At 45.0% G+C, this 20,918-nt stretch overlaps 1 protein-coding gene across 2 annotated transcripts in view; it reads right to left on the minus strand.

Annotated features, from left to right (window-relative positions):
• Window positions 1-20,918, minus strand: part of ATM (ATM serine/threonine kinase) — a 224,399-nt gene that overhangs the window by 177,543 nt on the left and 25,938 nt on the right. For both annotated transcript variants that reach the window (XM_078767645.1, XM_078767644.1), the window contains exons 8-9: window positions 9,965-10,143; window positions 6,236-6,354 (exon numbers count right to left, since the gene is read on the minus strand). In XM_078767645.1, the coding sequence (XP_078623771.1) occupies window positions 6,236-6,354; window positions 9,965-10,143 (298 nt within the window). The remainder of the gene's footprint in view (window positions 1-6,235; window positions 6,355-9,964; window positions 10,144-20,918) is intronic.

The following is a 20,918-nucleotide window of genomic DNA, read 5'->3' on the forward strand; positions in this document are numbered from 1 at the left end:
AGCACCCCAACTGATGATTTTGAAGTTATGCATGCAAGATTGCGCACAATGCCTGTTGGTACTTTTGAATTTGTAGAGAGTAAAGAACCACAGCTTTTCCACTTGCATTCAGATAAGTCAGGTCTGTGTGTACCCTGGATAAGAATAGGTACGCCGTATCCCTGCGTATCGTAAGAGGCGACTAAGAGGGTTGGCGTCAGGAAGGGCATCCGGCCATAAAAACATTGCCTCAAAACGAGAACCATGACAATTACAACTACATGTGGGCAGGGTACAGCCCGAAGTGGAGATCGGTTTCTGAGGTTTGGGACATGGAATGTAGGGACAATGACAGGGAGATCAGGAGAAGTGGTGGAAGTATTGGTCAGAAGAAGAGTGGACATATGTTGTGTGCAAGAGACGAGATGGAAGGGAAGTGGTGTGAGAATGGTGAAGGGTAGGCAGGGACAGAAATACAAGTTTATGTGGCAAGGGTGCCCGGAGGGCGTGAATGGTGTTGGTGTCCTGTTTTCTGAGGAGTTTGTAGACAGTGTGGTGAGTGCGACTAGAGTGAATGATAGGTTGATGATGGTGAAAATGATGATTGGAAAGCTCTTGGTGAACGTCATCTCGGGATATGCTCCGCAGGTTGGTCGAAGCGATGAAGAGGACAAGTTCTGGTGTGCGATAGAGAAGCTGATGGAAAACGTGAAAGATGAGGAAGTTGTTGTGGTAGGAGGAGACCTAAATGGACATGTGGGAAGGAGTATGGATGGTTTTGATGGAGTTCATGGGGGTTACGGATATGGTGTGAGAAATGGAGAAGGTGAAAGGATTTTGGAGTTTGCTGATGGAGCTGATTTGTTGATTTGTAATACTCAGTTCCAGAAAGAGGATAATAAGCTTGTTACATACACGTCAGGTGGGTCAACGACAACCGTTGACTACCTGATGGTGCGTAGGCGAGATAGGGGGCACCTCCGGGACACAAATGTGATCCCGGGGGAGGAGGCTGTTTCACAGCACCACTTGGTTGTCTGCGACGTAAGGGTGAAAGGTGTGAGGAGAGCTCGGCGGGTGAAGTACCAACCGAGAATGAAGGTGTGGAGGTTGAAAGAGGTGACAGTAAGGGGGGCATTAAAAGAGAGGCTGAGTAGGGTCGAGGATGATGTGGTTGACCTTGAAAGTGGTTGGATGTCAATGAAAGCTAGTCTGTTGGGAGCCGTTGGTGAGGTATGTGGATGGACAAAAGGACCACCGAGGCACTCGGAAACATGGTGGTGGGATGATGAAGTTGGAAAGAGGATTGACAAGAAGAGGAAGAAGTTCAAGGAGTGGGAGAAGGCGAAGGGTACGGGAGCAGAAACAGCAGAGCATGAAAGTTATAAGGCAGCCAGGAAGGCTGCAAAGAAAGAGGTAGCAAAGGCACAGGAGGCATGTCGGAAAATGTTCGGAGAACGCTTGTTTTTGGAAGAGGGTCAGAAAGCAGTATTCAGGATTGCAAAGCAGATAGCGAAAGAGAGGTGTGATGTGATGGGGGTGAGTTGCTTGAAGGATGAAGTGGGACAAATCGTTGTCGACCCAGGTGGAATTAAAGGAAGATGGAAAAGATATATGGAAATGCTGTTGAATACAGAGAATGAATGGGATGGCAACATAGAGAGTAACCCAGTTTTAGGACCGGCAGAGAAGATAACTGAGAAGGAAGTTGAGGAAGCGATAAAAGCAATGAAGGGTAGAAAAGCGGGAGGGCCGACGGGAGTTGTGGGAGATATGTTGAAGGCAGCAGGAAGTTGGGGTGTGAAGAGAATGACAGAGATCTGTAATCTGGTGGTGAAAGAAGGCCGCATCCCAGTGGATTGGGAACTGAGTACCCTCGTCCCTCTATACAAGGGGAAAGGTGACCCTCTGGAGTGTGGCTCGTACCGAGCGATAAAGTTATTGGAGCATGGAATGAAGGTATTGGAAAGGGTGTTGGAGAGGAGGATAAGGAAGAAAGTGAAGATCGACGAAATGCAGTTTGGATTCATGCCAGGAAGAGGAACGACAGACGCGCTTTTCATTGTGAGGCAGTTGCAGGAGAAGTACATGGAGAAGAGGAAGAAGTTGTTTATTGGGTTTGTTGATCTGGAGAAAGCATTCGATCGGGTTCCACGCAAAGTATTGACATGGGCAATGAGGAAGTTAGGAGTGGAGGAATGGTTGATCAGAGTCGTGATGGCAATGTACAAAAGAGCGCGCACAGCTGTAAGGACGAAGGACGGGAACAGTGGTGAGTTTGAGGTGAAGGTGGGAGTGCATCAGGGGTCGGTACTAAGTCCACTACTATTTGTAGCTGTGATGGAGGTGCTGGCTCAGAACGTAAAGGAGGGTTTACCATGGGAGTTGTTGTATGCAAATGATCTGGTGTTCATTGCGGAAAGTATGGATGGACTGAAGGAAAAGATGAACACGTGGAAGGAATGTATGGAGACAAAAGGTCTGAAGGTGAATATCGGAAAGACGAAGGTGATGGCAAGTGGTAAAGCATGTGGTGAGGTGGAAAGAACTGGGAAGTGGCCCTGTGCTGTGTGTTGGAAGGGTGTCGGAGTGAACTCCATTCAGTGTACAATGTGCGCTGAGTGGGTTCATCAAAAATGTAGTGGTCTGAGAGGGTCATTAACCAGTGTGGCAGCTACATTCAAATGTAAGGTGTGCACAGAGGGAGCTGCAGATGGAGGAAATGTTGAGTTGGATCTTGGAGACGGCATGAAGCTGGAAGGTGTGAAAACATTTTGCTACCTCGGAGACATGCTGAATGGAGAAGGTGGATCAGACTCGGCAACGGTTGCTCGAGTGAGATGTGCATGGAAGAAGTTTCGGGAATTGAGTGGCGTGCTGATGATGAGGGGAGTATCGTTGAAGCTGAAGGGAAAGGTGTATGCTGCATGTGTGAGAAGTGTTATGATTTATGGGAGCGAGACATGGGTAATGAACGTAGAGCAGCAACGAAGGTTGGAAAGGGTGGAAATGCGAATGGTTCGACGGCTGTGCGGAGTATCGTTGAGAGAGAGGAAGACAAATGATGAATTGCGAAAGATGATGGGAATAGAGCCTGTGATTGATGCTGTGAAGAGGAACAGGTTGAGATGGTTTGGTCATGTGTTGAGGAAGGATGAAAGTGACTGGTTGAGAAGAGTGATGGAAATGAATGTAGAAGGAAGTAGAAGACAGGGAAGACCAAGAAAGACTTGGCTAAAGATGGTGGAAGAAGAAATGCGGGCAAGGGGGTTAACAAGGAGAGATGCAGAAAATAGGGCAAAATGGAGAAGATTGTCATGGGGACCGCAAGGCTAACCCCCGCTCTAGCAGGGAAAATGGCCTTTAAAATGCATGTTGTTGTTGTTGTATCGTTCTGACGATCACTGGAGCGGATCGACTTTGGCTTGATGCCGGGATAGAGACATTGGGAATGTTCTTGTTTCACTCACTTGGAGCACAGTGAGTTACCTTGTACGAGCTGATGGTACCATCATAGGAAAATGATATATTGGTTGTACAATTGATGACTATTGTTATTGTACTGTTATTCTTGTGTGACCTTAATACAATACTTGTTTGTTGGTAACAATTGGTGTGGTTTCACCATTGATCTTTGACATACAGAATAACACATTTTCCTGCCGTGACTCCTCTCGGGGCTCGGAGGTACACCGTGACCGGGGTTTGGGGAGGAGCACGTAACAGAGGACAAAAGGTTTGATGGTGATTGGATGAGGCACAGTGAGGTGTTGTTTGAGGGGGGGGGCAGAGCGAGGAAGAAGGTTGGAGGAGATGGAAGTAAGAGTTGGAAGGGAGAGGAAGCAGGGAGGAAGATGCTTTGAGGAGGGGTGAGAGGGGAGAATTGGAGAAAAATGGAGGGTGGGGAGATTTGAAGGGGAGGGGGAGTTTTGGAGGGGAGGAGCGAGGAGGGAGTTTAGGAGGGGAGGGGGGAGTTTAGGAGGAGAGGGAATTGTTTGGGAGGGGAGGGGTGAGAGGGGTTTAGGAGGGGAGGGGAGAGGGGGAAGTTATGGAGGGGAGGGGTGAGTTGGGATTTTAGAAAGTGTTGCACGATTAATGGAACACGACCATTTATTGCAAAATGAGTTTCTTGTGATTTTCGAGACAGATCCGTTTGAAAACGTTGGAGGGGGGGTGGAATGCAGGTGAGTTTAGGGAATGTAGAAACGAAGAACTGTAAGAGATTGAATTTTAGGAGGAGGGGTGAGAGAGGAGAATTGGAGGGTGGAAAAAAGGAGGGTGGGGAGATTTGAAGGGGAGGGGTGAGGGGGGAGTTTGGGTTTTAAGTTTTTAATTATGAACTTATCATAATAAAACCATGTACCAAGTTTCAGTTCAATAGGTTAAAGGGTAAAGGAAAAAAGTTAAGACCAGAACGACACTCTTTGACGTTACAATGTCGACCAATATGCCACCGCCCACATTATTACATCATTATAATACTCGTACCAAGTTTACTTTAAATCCCTTCAGCTGTTCACAAGTTACCCGATGTCCCTGCTATCAAATGTTGTACTTGTGTGCTTCCATCTGTCTCCCCATCTTGTGTACCGCTCCCTTAATCATATGTTTTATGTGTCAGTTTGTCTTTTTTGTGATCAATGTTAGCTCTTACACGAGCCTCGATCTTGTATACAAAAAACAAACAAAAAAAAAAACACATTTTTAGCTGACATGACCTCTCACCTTTGACCTCGGGATCCCAAACTCTAATCAGTTAATCTTTACATCATTATACATACATTACATGGCCAAAAATATGTGGACACACAAACATCACACCCGTATGTGCTCGTCGAACATCTCATTTCAAAATCATGGGCATTAATATGGAGTTGGTCCCCCCCTTTGCTGCTATAACAGCCTCCACTCTTCTGGGAAAGCTTTCCACTAGAAGTTGGAACATTGCTGTGGGGATTGTGGCTTCCATTCAGCCACAAAAGCATTCGGGAGGGTGGGCACTGATGTTGGGTGATTCGGCCTGGCTCGCAGTCGGCGTTCCAATTCATCCCAAAGGCGTTCGATGGGGTCGCGATCTCGACAAACCTGTGCATGAGAGCGATCTCGACAAACCATTTCTGTATGGACTTCGCTTTGTGCACGGGGGGTATTGTCATGCTGAAACAGGAAAGGACCTTCCCCAAACTGTTGCAACAAAGTTGGAAGCACACAATCGTCTAGAATGTCATTGTATGCTGTAGCGTTAAGATTTCCCTTCACTGGAACTAAGGCCCGAACCATGCAAAACAGCCCCAGACCATTATTCCTCCTCTGCCAAACTTTGCAGTTGGTACAATGCATTCGGGCAGCTAGTGTTCTCCTGGTATCCACCAAACCCAGATTTGTCCGTCGGACTGCCAGATGGTGAAGCGCGATTCATCACTCCAGAGAACGTGTTTCCAGAGAATTTCAAATCGGTGGTCCCATTCTGTGAGCTTGTGTGGCCTACCACTTCGCAGCTGAGCTGTTGTTACTCCTAGACGTTTCCACTTCACAAGAACAGCACTTACAGTTGACCGGGGCAGCTCTAGCAGGGCAGAAATTTGACGAACTGACTTGTTGGAAAGGTGGCGTCCTATGACGGTGCCATGTTGAAAGTCACTGCGCTCTTCAGTACGGCCCATTCTCCTGCCAATGTTTGTCTGTGGAGATTGCATGGCTGTGTGCTTGATTATATACACACCTGTCAGCAATGGGTGTGGCTGAAACAGCCGAATCCACGAACTAGAAGGGGTGTCTGCATACTTTTGGCCATGTAGTGTATCTGTACCAAGTTTGACTAAGATCCCTTCAGCCGTTCTCAAGTTATCGCAGTTACGAAAACCTATCACAGACAGACGGACGAACGGACGGATGGACAGCCAGACAGACAACCTGAAAGCGTAATGCCTCCTGTTACTTTGTTAACGGAGGCATAAAAATAAATTTATCCTTCATATTAATTTACAAAACCAAGTATTTCACTGGAAAACTGTGCAAGCCTGCATTTTACGCATCAATCTTGGACACGTGCTTTGAATGTACTTAATCAGCAGAGATAATCAACTTAAGATACATGATATATACTTGTCTGTATACTATGCAACCAAAGAAAATGAAGGCAAAGTGAAGCACAACGTCACACTTGAGTAACCCAAAACATCACCAATCAGTGACATCAGATGAGACTAAGCAATCAATGGAAAGAGATGGCACTTCTGCAGTCTGATAAACGCACCAAGGTAAGGTCTCTCCACTTTCTGTAAGAACGAGCAGTAGATGGTCCCAGCCTTCCTCTAAACGACAGCGTTTTGTGGTTCCTCCAGCCGTAACACTTTCCAACGGAAAGTTTAATTTCTTTTGGGCAAAACAGATGAAGAGCAGAAAAAAAGGAAATTTCAAATTGCAGAAATATATTTCCTTCCTAAAGCTACAAAAGGAAAGGCAATTATGTCAATGTACACACTTCGTATAGGGCCATAAACACTTGTGGAAACTATAAAGATGAATTCGTTGTCGTAAGATGAATATAAAGATGATGAATATAAAAAATTCCGCGTAATGTAAAATATGGCTTTAAATAATCAAATCCTCCCTTCCAACACCAAGACCTTACTCCACCTCTCCCCAAAGCCTCAATCCCCTCCCCACCAAGTCTTCAACGTTTTTACTCGTTGAGTCATGCACGGTAACCCCGACATGTCATCGCGTTTCTTTCAATTCTGATTGATTGACAAACAGGAGTGAGGAATACTTGACGGGAATAACCACATGGTCTCCAGGGCCGGGTTGATAATGGCTCCAATGGCGCCTCGGCACCAGGCCCATAATTAGAAGGGGCACATCAAAGGCAATCATCAGACTCGACATCATAATGACCAAGATGGATATTTTAAAAAGTGTACACATTGCGATACGTTTAAATAAAGAATATGCATTTAATTTAATGCTACTTTTTAAAAATAGGGGCAATGCCCTTGGGTGCTCACCTGGTAGAATAAAGCAGTATAATACACTGACTAAAGGTATTATAAACAGTATCATGGTATTTTAAACCAATTTCAATGGTTGTTAGAAGATAGGGCAGCATGGACAATCATACTAATGTAATCATAAGACTTTAAACAAAAAAATACCTATTTTGGGGGGCAATCCCCTCATCCCGTATACATCCTCAGACCCCAATTTTTTGATAGCCTTGAACAAACATTGGTACATCACGAGTGATGAAGGTTGTAGTCAAGTTTCATTGAAATTGTGTGTGTAGTTTCAAAGAAAAGAGAAAATACCTACTTTGGGGGGGGGGGGCAAGCCCCGACCGCCCACCCAGCCCCCTCACCTGATAAACCCTTTAGGGCCCGATTTCTTAAATGCTGTGAACAAACTATGGTACAACATGGGTGATTAAGGTTGTCGTCAACTTTCATCGGAATTGCGTGTGTAGCTTCTGAAAAGAAGGCAAATACCTATTTTGAGGGGCAAGCCCCCCGTAGACCCCTCCAGGGGCAGATTTTTTTTTTTAATGCTGTGAACAAACTTTGGTACATCACGGATGGTAAAGGCTGTGGTCACGTTTCATCGAAATTGTGTGTGTAATTTCAGAGAAGAAAGCAAATACCTATTTTGGGGGGTCAAACCTGGACCCACTTTGACCCCCCGTAGACTCCATTAAAACCCGACTTTTTAATGCCGTGAACAAACTATCGTCACAACATACGAAGTATCATTTGTGCCAAGTTTGGTCACAATCCCATTAGCGGTTTGGGAGAAGAAGTTGCAAGTGTTTACAGACTGACGGACTGACGACGCGCCATCGCAAAAGCTCCCCGGAACTATGTTCCAGGTGAGCTAAAAACATACGATCCAAATTGAAACAAGCATTCTGAGTATTGCGCTGCAATACATGTCCCCTACCGGCAGTCTGTCGTCCGGAAAACTGTTGGGGAAATTACCAAAGTTCAATGTGCCATAACTTTGTCAAAAATGATTGAAACGTCGTGAAGCTCGAACTTGATCTGTAACTTATCATGAGGAAACCATGTACCAAGTTTGAAATCATTAGCATTAAGAGTTTAGAAAAAAAGTCCGGAAAGCTGTTCTTTGCGTGACGGACTGACAGACAGACAGACTGACAGACGGCGGGACGGAGTGCAAACCTATAGTCCCCTCCGGTGTACACCGGTCGGAGACTAATAACATACTACCATTTCTTGGCGTGTGACGTCACTACACTGTTAATGGCGTACATTCCAGTGCCAGTACGGTAAGCTTGCGTTTTATGCGTGTTGTGTTTGCACATTTCTGGAGTAGTGTGCACATGTCATTTATACCATTTTTTGTAATTACGTGACTCGAGTGCGTGAGTAACGTGCGATAAAATTTTCACACTGAACAACATGAAAACGTGTTTGCGATATCACCTGAATTCCAGCTAGATTGCATTCCCTATCCCACGCCTTCCCTCTCAAGTTTCGGGAAACCCTCCAATTTAGCGTCGTGTGTGTTGTGATGCGTTTCCTATTTTGCGCGTGCATTGTGCGCCACTGTAATAATCGTAACCCTTGCAATCATGATTGGAAAGCGTCCGTGGAGTAGCAAGGTTGGTAGTGCGAGCGAAATAGAGAGGAAGGCCATAATTATTGAAGTAAAAATGAATGTTTTAGGAGGGTATGATAGAGGTGATTGTACAGGTGATATGAGGACCAGGGAGTTATTGCTACATTAAAGGTGTATATTATCTCCGAAGAACATTTGCAAACCTGATAATAATTTAATGATTTGCAGGTGAAATCAATTGATAATGATTAGATGACTGTAAAAGAATTCTGGAAGGCCTTAAACCATTTGGACCGCAAGGACCGTTAAAATCCCAAAGATCCCTGAAGATCCCTAAGACTCTATAAGGCCTTTAAGACCCAAAATACTATTTAAGACCTCAAAGACCCTTAAGACCCAGAAGAGCCTCAAGACTCTTAAGACTTTAAGACCCTCAAGCCAAAGACCATTCAGACCCCAAAGACCATTTAGATTCCAAATACCCTTTAGACCTGGAAGACCTTAAAGACCCTTAAGACACCTAAGACCCTTTAAACCATGAAGACCCTTAAGACACTTTAAGACCTCAAAGACACTTAAAACCTCAAAGAACTTTAATACATTGAAGACCCTTAAGACCCCAAACACCCGCAAGACCCATACGACCCCTTTACCCACCCGCATCGCTTCAACTCACCATTATATATTAACCCAAACCGACATTGCCTCAACACATTATTTTAAATAAACCCAAACCACGATGACCTCAACCCTTCATTTGGAATAAACCCTCCTGCCCGCTGCCTCACTGGCTCTCTTGCCCCCCTCCCCCCCAACCCCGGCGGTTCTCCTGCCCCCTTCTCCCGACATTTTTCCCCTGTCCCCAGCCCCGCCAGCTCTTCTGCCCCCCTTCTCAGTTTTCTCCCCGACCCCCATCACGTCGGTTCTCCTGCCCTTGGCACACCTGCCCCCTTCTCAGTCCCACCCCCAAGCCCCCCTGCTCCCTCCCTGGCCCAGCAGCTCTGCTGCCTCCACCCCACCAGCTCTCCTGCCCCCCCTCCCAGTCCTACCGGCTCTCCTGTCCCCCACCTCACCAGCTCTCTTGCCCCCCCCCCAACCACAACGGTTCTCTTGCCCCCCCAAACCCAGCGGTTCTCCTGCCCACTTCTCAATTTTTCCCCTGCCCCCCTCCCTCCGCTCCACCACCTCTCCTGCCCCCTTCTCAGTTCCCCTCCCCCCACAATCCACAAGCAACGCCAGGTAACCCTGCTAGTATTCAATAATAAAAATGGATTGACAATATTTTACTGTCAAAAATCATGTCTGCAGCACTCCACATAGTCATGTCTCTTTTAAAGAAGAGATATGTTCCATGGACTGGTCATTATTAGTGAAAAGTCAATATCCTGGTACATCCTTTTTAGATGCTAACCTGGTGGTAGGCTCCTGCTGCAAGATCCAGTAAAGGCTTTGGGAGCCATGGGCTTGTCCTGGCTGGGTGCCCTCTGCTGACGTAGCGACTTCGGCTGTCGTTAGTAAACTCAAACTGCACAACCTCCATTATGTAGCAGAGGCAGCCCCGCCATTCCGACCAATTTACTGCAAATGCACCTAAAAAAAAAACAACACAAGCAAAAAGTGATAACACAGTGATAACACTATGTCAGAGAAAAAGAAGCTGCATCACTCTCTACAGATCTGGAATATATTAGATGCTAGTCTAAGAAATGGAACACACCTTTCAATCTTTCAAAATCCATGTATCACACTATTACTCCAGAAGGATCGTTAAATGCACCAACTAATCCACTTCAGCTTCCATCCAAACTCTTCTGCAATGGATATGTTGCTTCTATCCCACAATGAATGATGCAGTAAATATCAAACGAGATATCAGGGCCATTTTGCTGGACACCTTTTGATCTCGACATCTTTCGATACCATATAACACTCTGTATAACTTTTCAAGCTTTCTGCTAATGGTATTCAAGCATCCCTCCATGAATAGGAATACAATTTCCTCTATGAGCAGAAAGAATAGATAGCTTTTGATGGCGTTGACTTGTGACCTCACACGTGGGTAGTGTCCTTCAAAGCAGCATTTTGGACCCATCTCTGCTCTTAATCCCATACCCACCACTACTCCTCTACTCTGGTTTGGAGTCTCTGTATATAGAGAGTCCATGTTTCGGTATATAGAGAGGCCACATGGCGTGTCCAGAAAATTCTGATCACGTGGGATGTGTACGCCATTTTGTTTCCATTCTCTATGAATCGGTCGGTTCCATTCTGTGAGAAAATCATGAATATGACATGATTGCTGTTTTGGTGGCAAAATATGATAAAAACATCAACATGGGAAAAAGACCTTTTTATTGATGGCCAAATACAATTTAAATGCAGTATGGTAGCTCTATTTGAATTCCATTCAAATATATTTGAAGTGAATTCCATTCAATGTACAATGTGCGCTGAGTGGGTTCATCAAAAATGTAGTGGTTTGAGAGGGTCATTAACCAGTGTGGCAGCTACATTCAAGTGTAAGGTGTGCACAGAGGGAGCTGAAGATGGAGGAAATGTTGAGTTGGATCTTGGAGATGGCGTGAAGCTGGAATGTGTGAAAACATTTTGTTAACTTGGAGACATGCTGAATGGAGAAGGTGGATCAGACTCGGCAACGGTTGCTCGAGTGAGATGTATATGGAAGAAGTTTCGGGAACTGAGTGGCGTGCTGACGGTGAGGGGAGTGTCATTGAAGCTGAAGGGAAAGGTGTATGCTGCATGTGTGAGAAGTGTTATGATTTATGGGAGTGAGACATGGGTAATGAACGTAGAGCAGCAACGAAGGCTGGAAAGGGTGGAAATGCGAATGGTTCGGTGGATGTGTGGAGTATCGTTGAGAGAGAGGAAGACAAATGATGAATTGCGAAAGATGATGGGAATAGAGCCTGTGATGGATGCTGTGAAGAGAAACAGGTTGAGATGGTTTGGTCATGTGTTGAGGAAGGATGAAAGTGACTGGTTGAAAAGAGTGATGGAAATGAATGTAGAAGGAAGTAGAGGACGGGGAAGACCAAGAAAGACTTGGCTAAAGATGGCCGAAGAAGAAATGCGGGCAAGGGGGTTAACAAGGGGAGATGCAGAAAATAGGGCAAAATGGAGAATATTGTCATGGGGACCGCAAGGCTAACCCCCGCTCTTGCAGGGAAAATGGCCTTAAAATGCCTGTTGTTGTTGTTGTATGGTAGCTCTATTTCATTGTTATTCATTTTCTCCTTATAATTGTTTCTTTTCTTCACTCGTTCCTCATGTTGACTGTCTATCTTTTTCTATCTGTATTTCCATCACTTTTGACTTTCATCTTTTCACCTTTTAGTTTTATTTGGGAAAGTTTGATCATGTGCACGAGCCACAGTGCTAATCATATGCACGCTGGGCAGGCATAACAGACACGCCACTGTGCACGCCGCACTGCACTAGGCAAGGATAGGTGGACATACTGTCATGTTGGTGCTTCACAGGCAGGGTGAATCATCAGTGTGTGTGCCATCCCTCCGATGGACATTAAGCCAGGTGTCCCGTCTACTCTCATTATTTGGTGAATGTTAAAGATCCAGTGGTGTCCTTTGCCAAGAGTATGCGAGTTATCACCGGCATCCTGAAAAAAATTAAAAATTCTTGCCCTGACATCAAGACATACATTATGCCCCTGCAGGATTGCTAAAAAGTTAACCGAATCACTATCGAGTAGACTAATGACTGAGAAGGCAATGGCAAACTACCTAGTATCACCTTTGCCAAGCAGCCAAAGACCTGCCTTCCAGCAGAGCACTCAATTACTGAATCAATCAATCTTCTCAAGTTTTTTATGTTTTCATACACGATTGTTATATTTTCTAATTCCTTACTCTCTTGAAGGTGTGCGCATTTACCAATCATTTTGGTTTATCAATAAAAACATCCTCAAAACATCAACAGAAGACTGCCAGATACAAGGTTGTCATCAGAATAGCAAGGAAAATACAAAATAAGACGCAAAACATAAGCTTAATAATCACAATATTCTACTAACACTAATAGCAAATACATTCAATATACAACATAGATGGGATCAAAAAGAAAAAAAATAATGTTAAAACAAATGTAAAAGCACCAAAATCACAAGCTAAATGAAAACAAAATTCAAACAAATATTAGACATGTAATTGGTATATACACCGACATAACAGAATTAAGCAATTTGGTCAAGGCTAACCCCCGCTCTAGCAGGGAAAATGGCCTTTAAAATGCATGTTGTTGTTGTGTTGGTCAAAAAAAGGAATTGTCAATTTTTTGTACCTTTGAGTCTTACACTGAGTTAGGTCAAGATGTTTGAGCATTTCTGAGTTGAATATTATAACGAGACACAATTAACACAATATTATAACATAACAGATGTGTTATTATACATCATGTGTGTACATGTGTGTACATTACATTATAATGTGTGTACATTATACATGTGTGTTATTATACATATTATACATTATTCGTGTGTTATTATAACACAACACACGAGACACAATATTATAACGAGACACATTTGCTGGACAGCCAGGGACAAAACGAGGGCCAATTTTGTTCCTTGTTCTGGTGCATCTTTCACCAGAACAAGGAACAAAATTGGCCCTAGTTTGGTCCCTTGTGGACCTCCGCAAAAGCGAGACAAGGGATTCAATGTCTGCCCTTGATAACGAACCACTTGGGAACAATCGGAAAGGAAACTGCACACAGTAGGTTGATTTGGTACATCACGGATGGTAAAGGTTGTGGTAAAGTTTCATCGAAATTGTGCGTGTAGTTTCAGAAAAGAAAGCAAATATCTATTTTGGGGGGTCAAACCTAGACCCACTTTGAACCCCCATAGACTCCCTTAAACCCGACTTTTTAATGCCGTGAACAAATTTTCGTCACAACATACGAAGTATCATTTGTGCCAAGTTTGGTCACAATCCCATTAGCGGTTTCGGAGAAGAAGTTGCAAGTGTTTAAAGACCCTCTGATGGTTAAACTGCCGAAATCTCGGCTCTGCTCACCTTCACTCTTTCATTCCTCTTTTCTCCCGCCTCTGGAACAAACTCCCACACTCACTTCAATCACACTCCTCCCTCCAGGTCTTCAAAACAGCTGTTCACCACCATCTCTTATCTTCCCCCATCCAAAACCTTGATCTTTTCTACCCCCACTAATTCACCCCAGATCCACCTTGTTTGAAATTCCAACTTCTTTCCTGGAAGTCTTGGCAGTGTCCATATGTTTTATACCTCTCCCACCCCCCCCCCCCCCCCCTTCCCATGCCTTCCCCCCAAAGCCCTCTCCCTCCCACAGTTCTCTCGATGTCTCCATGTCTCTCGGTCCCTGCTCTCAAATGTTGTGTTTGTGTCCTTCCCCCTCTCTCCCCATCTTGTCTACCGCTCCCGATGTTATTTGTTTTGTGTGTCTGTTTGTCTTTCTGTGTGATTAATGTTCGCTCTTTCACGAGCCTCGATCTTGTATACAAAAAAAAAAAAAAAAAACAAAAAAAAAACTGACAGATTGACGGACTGATGACGCGCCATCGCAAAAGCTCCCCGGAACAACGTTCCAGGTGAGCTAAAAACACGATCTAAATTGAAATAACATACTAACATTTCCTGGCGTGTGACGTCACTACACTGTTAATGGCGTATATTCCAATTCCAGTTCCAGTACGGTAAAGCTCGCGTTTTATGCGTGTTGTGTTTGCACATTTCTGGAGTAATGTGCACCTGTCATTTATACCATTTTATGTAATTACGTGACTCGAGTGCGTGAGTAATGTGTGATTAGATTTTCACCCTGAACAACATGAAAACGTGTTTGCGATAACACGTTTGGAGGAATCAGCCACAAGCTAAATGAGCTTTTCAATGGCCTTGGAGTGGTTGACGAGGTCGAAGACCTTAGTATAGTCCACAGTGCAGATGTGTGCATAATGACCTCTTCAGTCAAGATTTCAATGTAAAACATCCAACATGTGGACTAAATAGCTGTTGATAGAGTTTCCTTTCATGTTTCCATACTGTGCAGGATCACTATGAGGTTTAAAATCGACCATCAACCAATCAGCAAGAAAATTCTCAAAACTCCGAGATAAAACAAAAGTAATTGAGATGTGGCGAAGCTGATCGAATTCAGTAACACGAGTAGTCTTAGGAATCACACATACTGAAGCACACTTCCATTTAGAACGGAAGTAACCATTCTGCATGAATTTGTTAAATATCTTAGTAACAGAGCCTGAGATTTCCAGTGCAAACTCTTTGAGAAGCCGAGCAGATACATCACTGGGATGAGGTAATTTGGATGCGTAGAGACATCCAAGACGAAAGTAAACCTTGTGCTGCTGGATTGTCAGTGGAGGCACAGATGCCGGAAGACATGCCAGAATAGCTACTGGGTCCAGCGGTGGTAACGTAGTACAGATGTGGGAAAAATGCATGTTAAGACCATTGGCTAGCTAGCGAGGAGATTGATAAGCAAAAGAAAGATTATAGGACTGCTTCTTCATTTATGGTCAATAATCTAATCTGTCTGTGCCATTTTCCAGGCTATGGTTTTTGTTAAGGTGTTCAACTTTGTTCTGAAAGCTTTTTTGATATCACGTTGGACTATGTTCCTTAGTTGATGGTACCGATCAAAATCACCGATATGTGCGGCGTCCCGTTGTACTGTTAAACGAAGGACATAGTCGTTGAACCATGGTCTGTCCTCCCTAGGTTTCCGCTTCATCACCATCTCATGAAAGCATCGATTGTATTGCATCATAAGGGTACTACGTAAAATTTCTACCATTTCAACAGGATTCTCGGTAGAGATCAAATCAGCCCAATGATATATACTCTGTAATCCATTGTCCAAAATTTCGGATAAAAGATTCAAGAAAAGGTCTGAGTTTAGACCTGGTGGATTTCAGAGATTTCTCGTTTAGACCTCTTCCACCTTTGTATCTAGCATGAATGGTTTGCCTCCATTTCTCTCTTTCACTTTCCTTCTTCACTTCTTTCAAATTTCTCCATTCTGTCACTACATACAGTCACGTGAAAAAGTAAGTACACCCCATGTAAAGTTTTGACTTTTTCAACATATTTCAACATACAGCTATTTGATCTTCATTTCAACAATATTGATAGATAAACGTGATATAATATAACAAATATCATGAAACATTTACATTTTGTAGTCCATTGTATAATTTAAATAAACATAAATGCAAATTTCGCATGTGGAAAAAAGCAAGTACACCCCCACATTTATCACTACTTCAAATACCTAAAACAAGCGTTACGCCCAGGTCCCCCGTCGGTGAAGTGATGTGAGTTGACAAAGTGGAAGACGCAAGGTGGCCATCTTGGATTTTGACATGGCGACCCAATTTTCAATAGCGTTTTTCCTTATGCCTAGATACACCCACACACCAGATTAGAAGTTGGTACTTCGCTTATTTTTCAAGATATTCCGCTCACAAGGTTCAGACGTACATGGCGGCGGCCATCTTGGATTTTGACCTGGCGACCCAATTTTCAATAGCGTTCTTCCTTATGCCTAGATACACCCACACACCAGATTAGACGTTGGTACTTCGCTTATTTTTCAAGATATTCCGCTCACAAGGTTCAGACATACATGGCGGTGGCCATCTTGGATTTTGACGTGGCGACATAATTTTCAATAGGGTTCTTCCATATGCCTAGTTGCACCCACACACCAAATTAGAATTTGGTCCTTCGCTTACGCACGCACGCACGTCCGCACGCACGGACGGACGGACGGACGTTTTCAAGATATTTCGCTCAAGGTTCAGACATATATATGGTGGTGGCCATCTTGGATTTTGACGTGGCGACCCAATTTTCAATAGCGTTCTTCCTTATGCCTAGATACACCCACACACAAGATTAGAAGTTAGTAGTTCATTTATTTTTCAAGATATTCCGCTCACAAGGTTCAGACATACATGGCGGTGGCCATCTTGGATTTTGACGTGGCGACCTAATTTTCAATAGGGTTCTTCCATATGCCTAGTTGCACCCACACACCAAATTAGAATTTGGTCCTTTGCTTACGCCCGCACGCACGGACGCACGCACGGACGGACGGACGCACACACAGACGGAGGGGAAAACCATAGTCCCCCTTTCGCTCCGCGGTGCGACGGGGGACAATTAGAATCAGGTGCACCAGCTCAGGTGCAAATGATTAGAACATCGTTAGAGAGGATCTTGGAGGAACCTGTGTTATTTAAACCTCAGAAATTTTGTTTGGTTTGCTCTTTGTTGTTGAAGTGTGCGGCGTCACCATACCTAGATCAAAAGAGCTCTCTGAGGCCTTCAGAAAGAAGGTTATAGATGCCTACGAGTCTGGGAAGGGATTTTAAAAAGATCTCCAAACAATTTGAAATCAATCATTCGACTGTCTGGAAGATAATCTACAAGTGGAGAAGATTCCAAACAACTGCCAACTTGTTCAGGCCAGGCCGCCCCAGCAAGTTAAGCCCGAGAGAAGACCGCAAGATGCTGAAAGAAGTCTCTAAGAACCCCAGAATGTCATCACGGGACCTACAGGTAGCTCTTGCCACTGTTGATGTCAAAGTGCACGAGTCGACCATTAGAAAGAGGCTGCACAAATTTGATCTACATGGGAGGTGTGCCAGGAGGAAACCTTTGCTGTCCAGAAAGAACATCAGGGCAAGACTAAAGTTTGCCAATGAACACCGAGGCAAAGACCAGCACTTCTGGAACAATGTGCTCTGGACAGATGCGTCAACGGTAGAGCTATTTGGCCACAGTACCAGAAGACATGTTTGGCGAAAACCAAAGACAGCATTTGACCACAAGAACCTGATACCAACTGTAAAGCATGGTGGTGGAAATATTATGGTTTGGGGCAGCTTTGCTGCATCAGGGCCTGGGCAGCTCACCATCATAGAATCCACTATGAATTCTTCATTGTACCAGAGGGTGCTTGAGGCTAATGTGAGGCTATCTGTCGGAAAGTTTCCCAGTGTGTACCCTGGATAAGAATAGGTACGCCGTATCCCTGCGTGTCGTAAGAGGTGACTAAGAGGGTTGGCGTCAGGAAGGGCATCCAGCCATAAAAACATTGCCTCAAAAAGAGAATCATGACAATTACAACTACATGTGGGCAGGGTGCAGCCCGAAGTGGAGATCGGTTTCTGAGGTTTGGGACATGGAATGTAGGGACAATGACAGGGAGATCAGGAGAAGTGGTGGAAGTATTGGTCAGAAGAAGAGTGGACATATGTTGTGTGCAAGAGACGAGATGGAAGGGAAGTGGTGTGAGAATGGTGAAGGGTAGGCAGGGACAGAAATACAAGTTTGTGTGGCAAGGGTGCCTGGAGGGCGTGAATGGTGTTGGTGTCCTGTTTTCTGAGGAGTTTGTAGACAGTGTGGTGAGTGTGACTAGAGTGAGTGATCGGTTGATGATGGTGAAAATGATGATTGGAAAGCTCTTGGTGAACGTCATCTCGGGATATGCTCTGCAGGTTGGTCGAAGCGATGAAGAGAAGGACAAGTTCTGGTGTGCGATAGAGAAGCTGATGGAAAACGTGAAAGATGAGGAAGTTGTTGTGGTAGGAGGAGACCTAAATGGACATGTGGGAAGGAGTATGGATGGTTTTGAGGGAGTTCATGGGGGTTACGGATATGGTGTGAGAAATGGAGAAGGTGAAAGGATTTTGGAGTTTGCTGATGGAGCTGATTTGTTGATTTGTAATACTCAGTTCCAGAAAGAGGATAATAAGCTTGTTACATACACGTCAGGTGGGTCGACGACAATCGTTGACTACCTGATGGTGCGTAGGCGAGATAGGGGGCACCTCCAGGACACAAAGGTGATCCAGGGGGAGGAGGCTGTTTCACAGCACCACTTGGTTGTCTGCGACGTAAGGGTGAAAGGTGCGAGGAGAGCTCGGCGGGTGAAGTACAAACCGAGAATGAAGGTGTGGAGGTTGAAAGAGGTGACGGTAAGGGAGGCATTAAAAGAGAGGCTGAGCAGGGTTGAGGATGATGTGGTTGAGCTTGAAAGTGGTTGGATGTCAATGAAAGCTAGTCTGTTGGGAGCCGTTGGTGAGGTATGTGGATGGACAAAAGGACCACCGAGGCATTCGGAAACATGGTGGTGGGATGATGAAGTTGGAAAGAGGATTGACGAGAAGAGGAAGAAGTTCAAGGAGTGGCAGAAGGCGAAGGGTACGGGAGCAGAAACAGCAGAGCATGAAAGTTATAAGGCAGCCAGGAAGGCTGCAAAGAAAGAGGTAGCAAAGGCGCAGGAGGCATGTAGGAAAATGTTCGGAGAATGCTTGGATTCGGAAGAGGGTCAGAGAGCGGTATTCAGGATTGCAAAGCAGATAGCGAAAGAGAGGTGTGATGTGATGGGGGTGAGTTGCTTGAAGGATGAAGTGGGACAAATCGTTGTCGACCCAGATGGAATTAAAGGAAGATGGAAAAGTTATATGGAAATGCTGTTGAATACAGAGAATGAATGGGATGGCAACATAGAGAGTAACCCAGTTTTAGGACCGGCAGAGAAGATAACTGAGAAGGAAGTTGAGGAAGCAATAAAAGCAATGAAGAGTAGAAAAGCGTGAGGGCCGACGGGAGTTGTGGGAGATATGTTGAAGGCAGCAGGAAGTTGGGGTGTGAAGAGAATGACAGAGATCTGTAATCTGGTGGTGAAAGAAGGCCGCATTCCAGTGGATTGGGAACTGAGTACCCTCGTCCCTCTATACAAGGGGAAAGGTGACCCTCTGGAGTGTGGCTCGTACCGAGCGATAAGGTTATTGGAGCATGGAATGAAGGTATTGGAAAGGGTGTTGGAGAGGAGGATAAGGAAGAGAGTGAAGATCGACGAAATGCAGTTTGGATTCATGCCAGGAAGAGGAACGACAGACGCGCTTTTCATTGTGAGGCAGTTGCAGGAGAAGTACATGGAGAAGAGGAAGAAGTTGTTTCTTGGGTTTGTTGATCTGGAGAAAGCATTCGATCGGGTTCCACGCAGGGTATTGACATGGGCATTGAGGAAGTTATGAGTGGAGGAATGGTTGATCAGAGTAGTGATGGCAATGTACAAAAGAGCACGCACAGCTGTAAGGACGAAGGACGGGAACAGTGGAGAGTTTGAGGTGAAGGTGGGAGTGCATCAGGGGTCGTTACTAAGTCCACTACTATTTGTAGCTGTGATGGAGGTGCTGGCTCAGAACGTAAAGGAGGGTTTACCGTGGGAGTTGTTGTATGCAGATGATCTGGTGTTGATTGCGGAAAGTATGGATGGACTGAAGGAAAAGATGAACACGTGGAAGGAATGTATGGAGACAAAAGGTCTGAAGGTGAATATCGGAAAGACGAAGGTGATGGCAAGTGGTAAAGCATGTGGTGAGGTGGAAAGAACTGGGAAGTGGCCCTGTGCTGTGTGTCGGAAGGGTGTCGGAGTGAACTCCATTCAGTGTACAATGTGCGCTGAGTGGGTTCATCAAAAATGTCGTGGTCTGAGAGGGTCATTAACCAGTGTGGCAGCTACATTCAAATGTAAGGTGTGCACAGAGGGAGCTGCAGATGGAGGAAATGTTGAGTTGGATCTTGGAGACGGCATGAAGCTGGAAGATGTGAAAACATTTTGCTACCTCGGAGACATGCTGAATGGAGAAGGTGGATCAGACTCGGCAACGGTTGCTCGAGTGAGATGTGCATGGAAGAAGTTTCGGGAATTGCGTGGCGTGCTGATGATGAGGGGAGTGTCGTTGAAGCTGAAGGGAAAGGTGTATGCTGCATGTGTGAGAAGTGTTATGATTTCTGGGAGCGAGACATGGGTAATGAACGTAGAGCAGCAACGAAGGTTGGAAAGGGTGGAAATGCGAATGGTTCGACGGATGTGCGGAGTATCGTTGAGAGAGAGGAAGACAAATGATGAATTGCGAAATATGATGGGAATAGAGCCTGTGATTGATGCTGTGAAGAGGAACAGGTTGAGATGGTTTGGTCATGTGTTGAGGAAGGATGAAAGTGACTGGTTGAGAAGAGTGATGGAAATGAATGTAGAAGGAAGTAGAAGACGGGGAAGACCGAGAAAGACTTGGCTAAAGATGGTGGAAGAAGAAATGCTGGCAAGGGGATTAACAAGGAGAGATGCAGAAAATAGGGCAAAATGGAGAAGATTGTCATGGGGACCGCAAGGCTAACCCCCGCTCTAGCAGGGAAAATGGCCTTCAAAATGCATGTTGTTTTGTTGTTTGTATCTGTCGGAAAGTTGAAGCTCAATCGAAGGTGGACCTTGCAACAAGACAATGACCCTAAACATACCAGTACAATAGT

Source organism: Myxine glutinosa, chromosome 13 (assembly GCF_964187855.1).
Source record: "Myxine glutinosa chromosome 13, kmMyxGlut1.1, whole genome shotgun sequence".
Lineage (NCBI taxonomy): Eukaryota > Metazoa > Chordata > Myxini > Myxiniformes > Myxinidae > Myxine > Myxine glutinosa.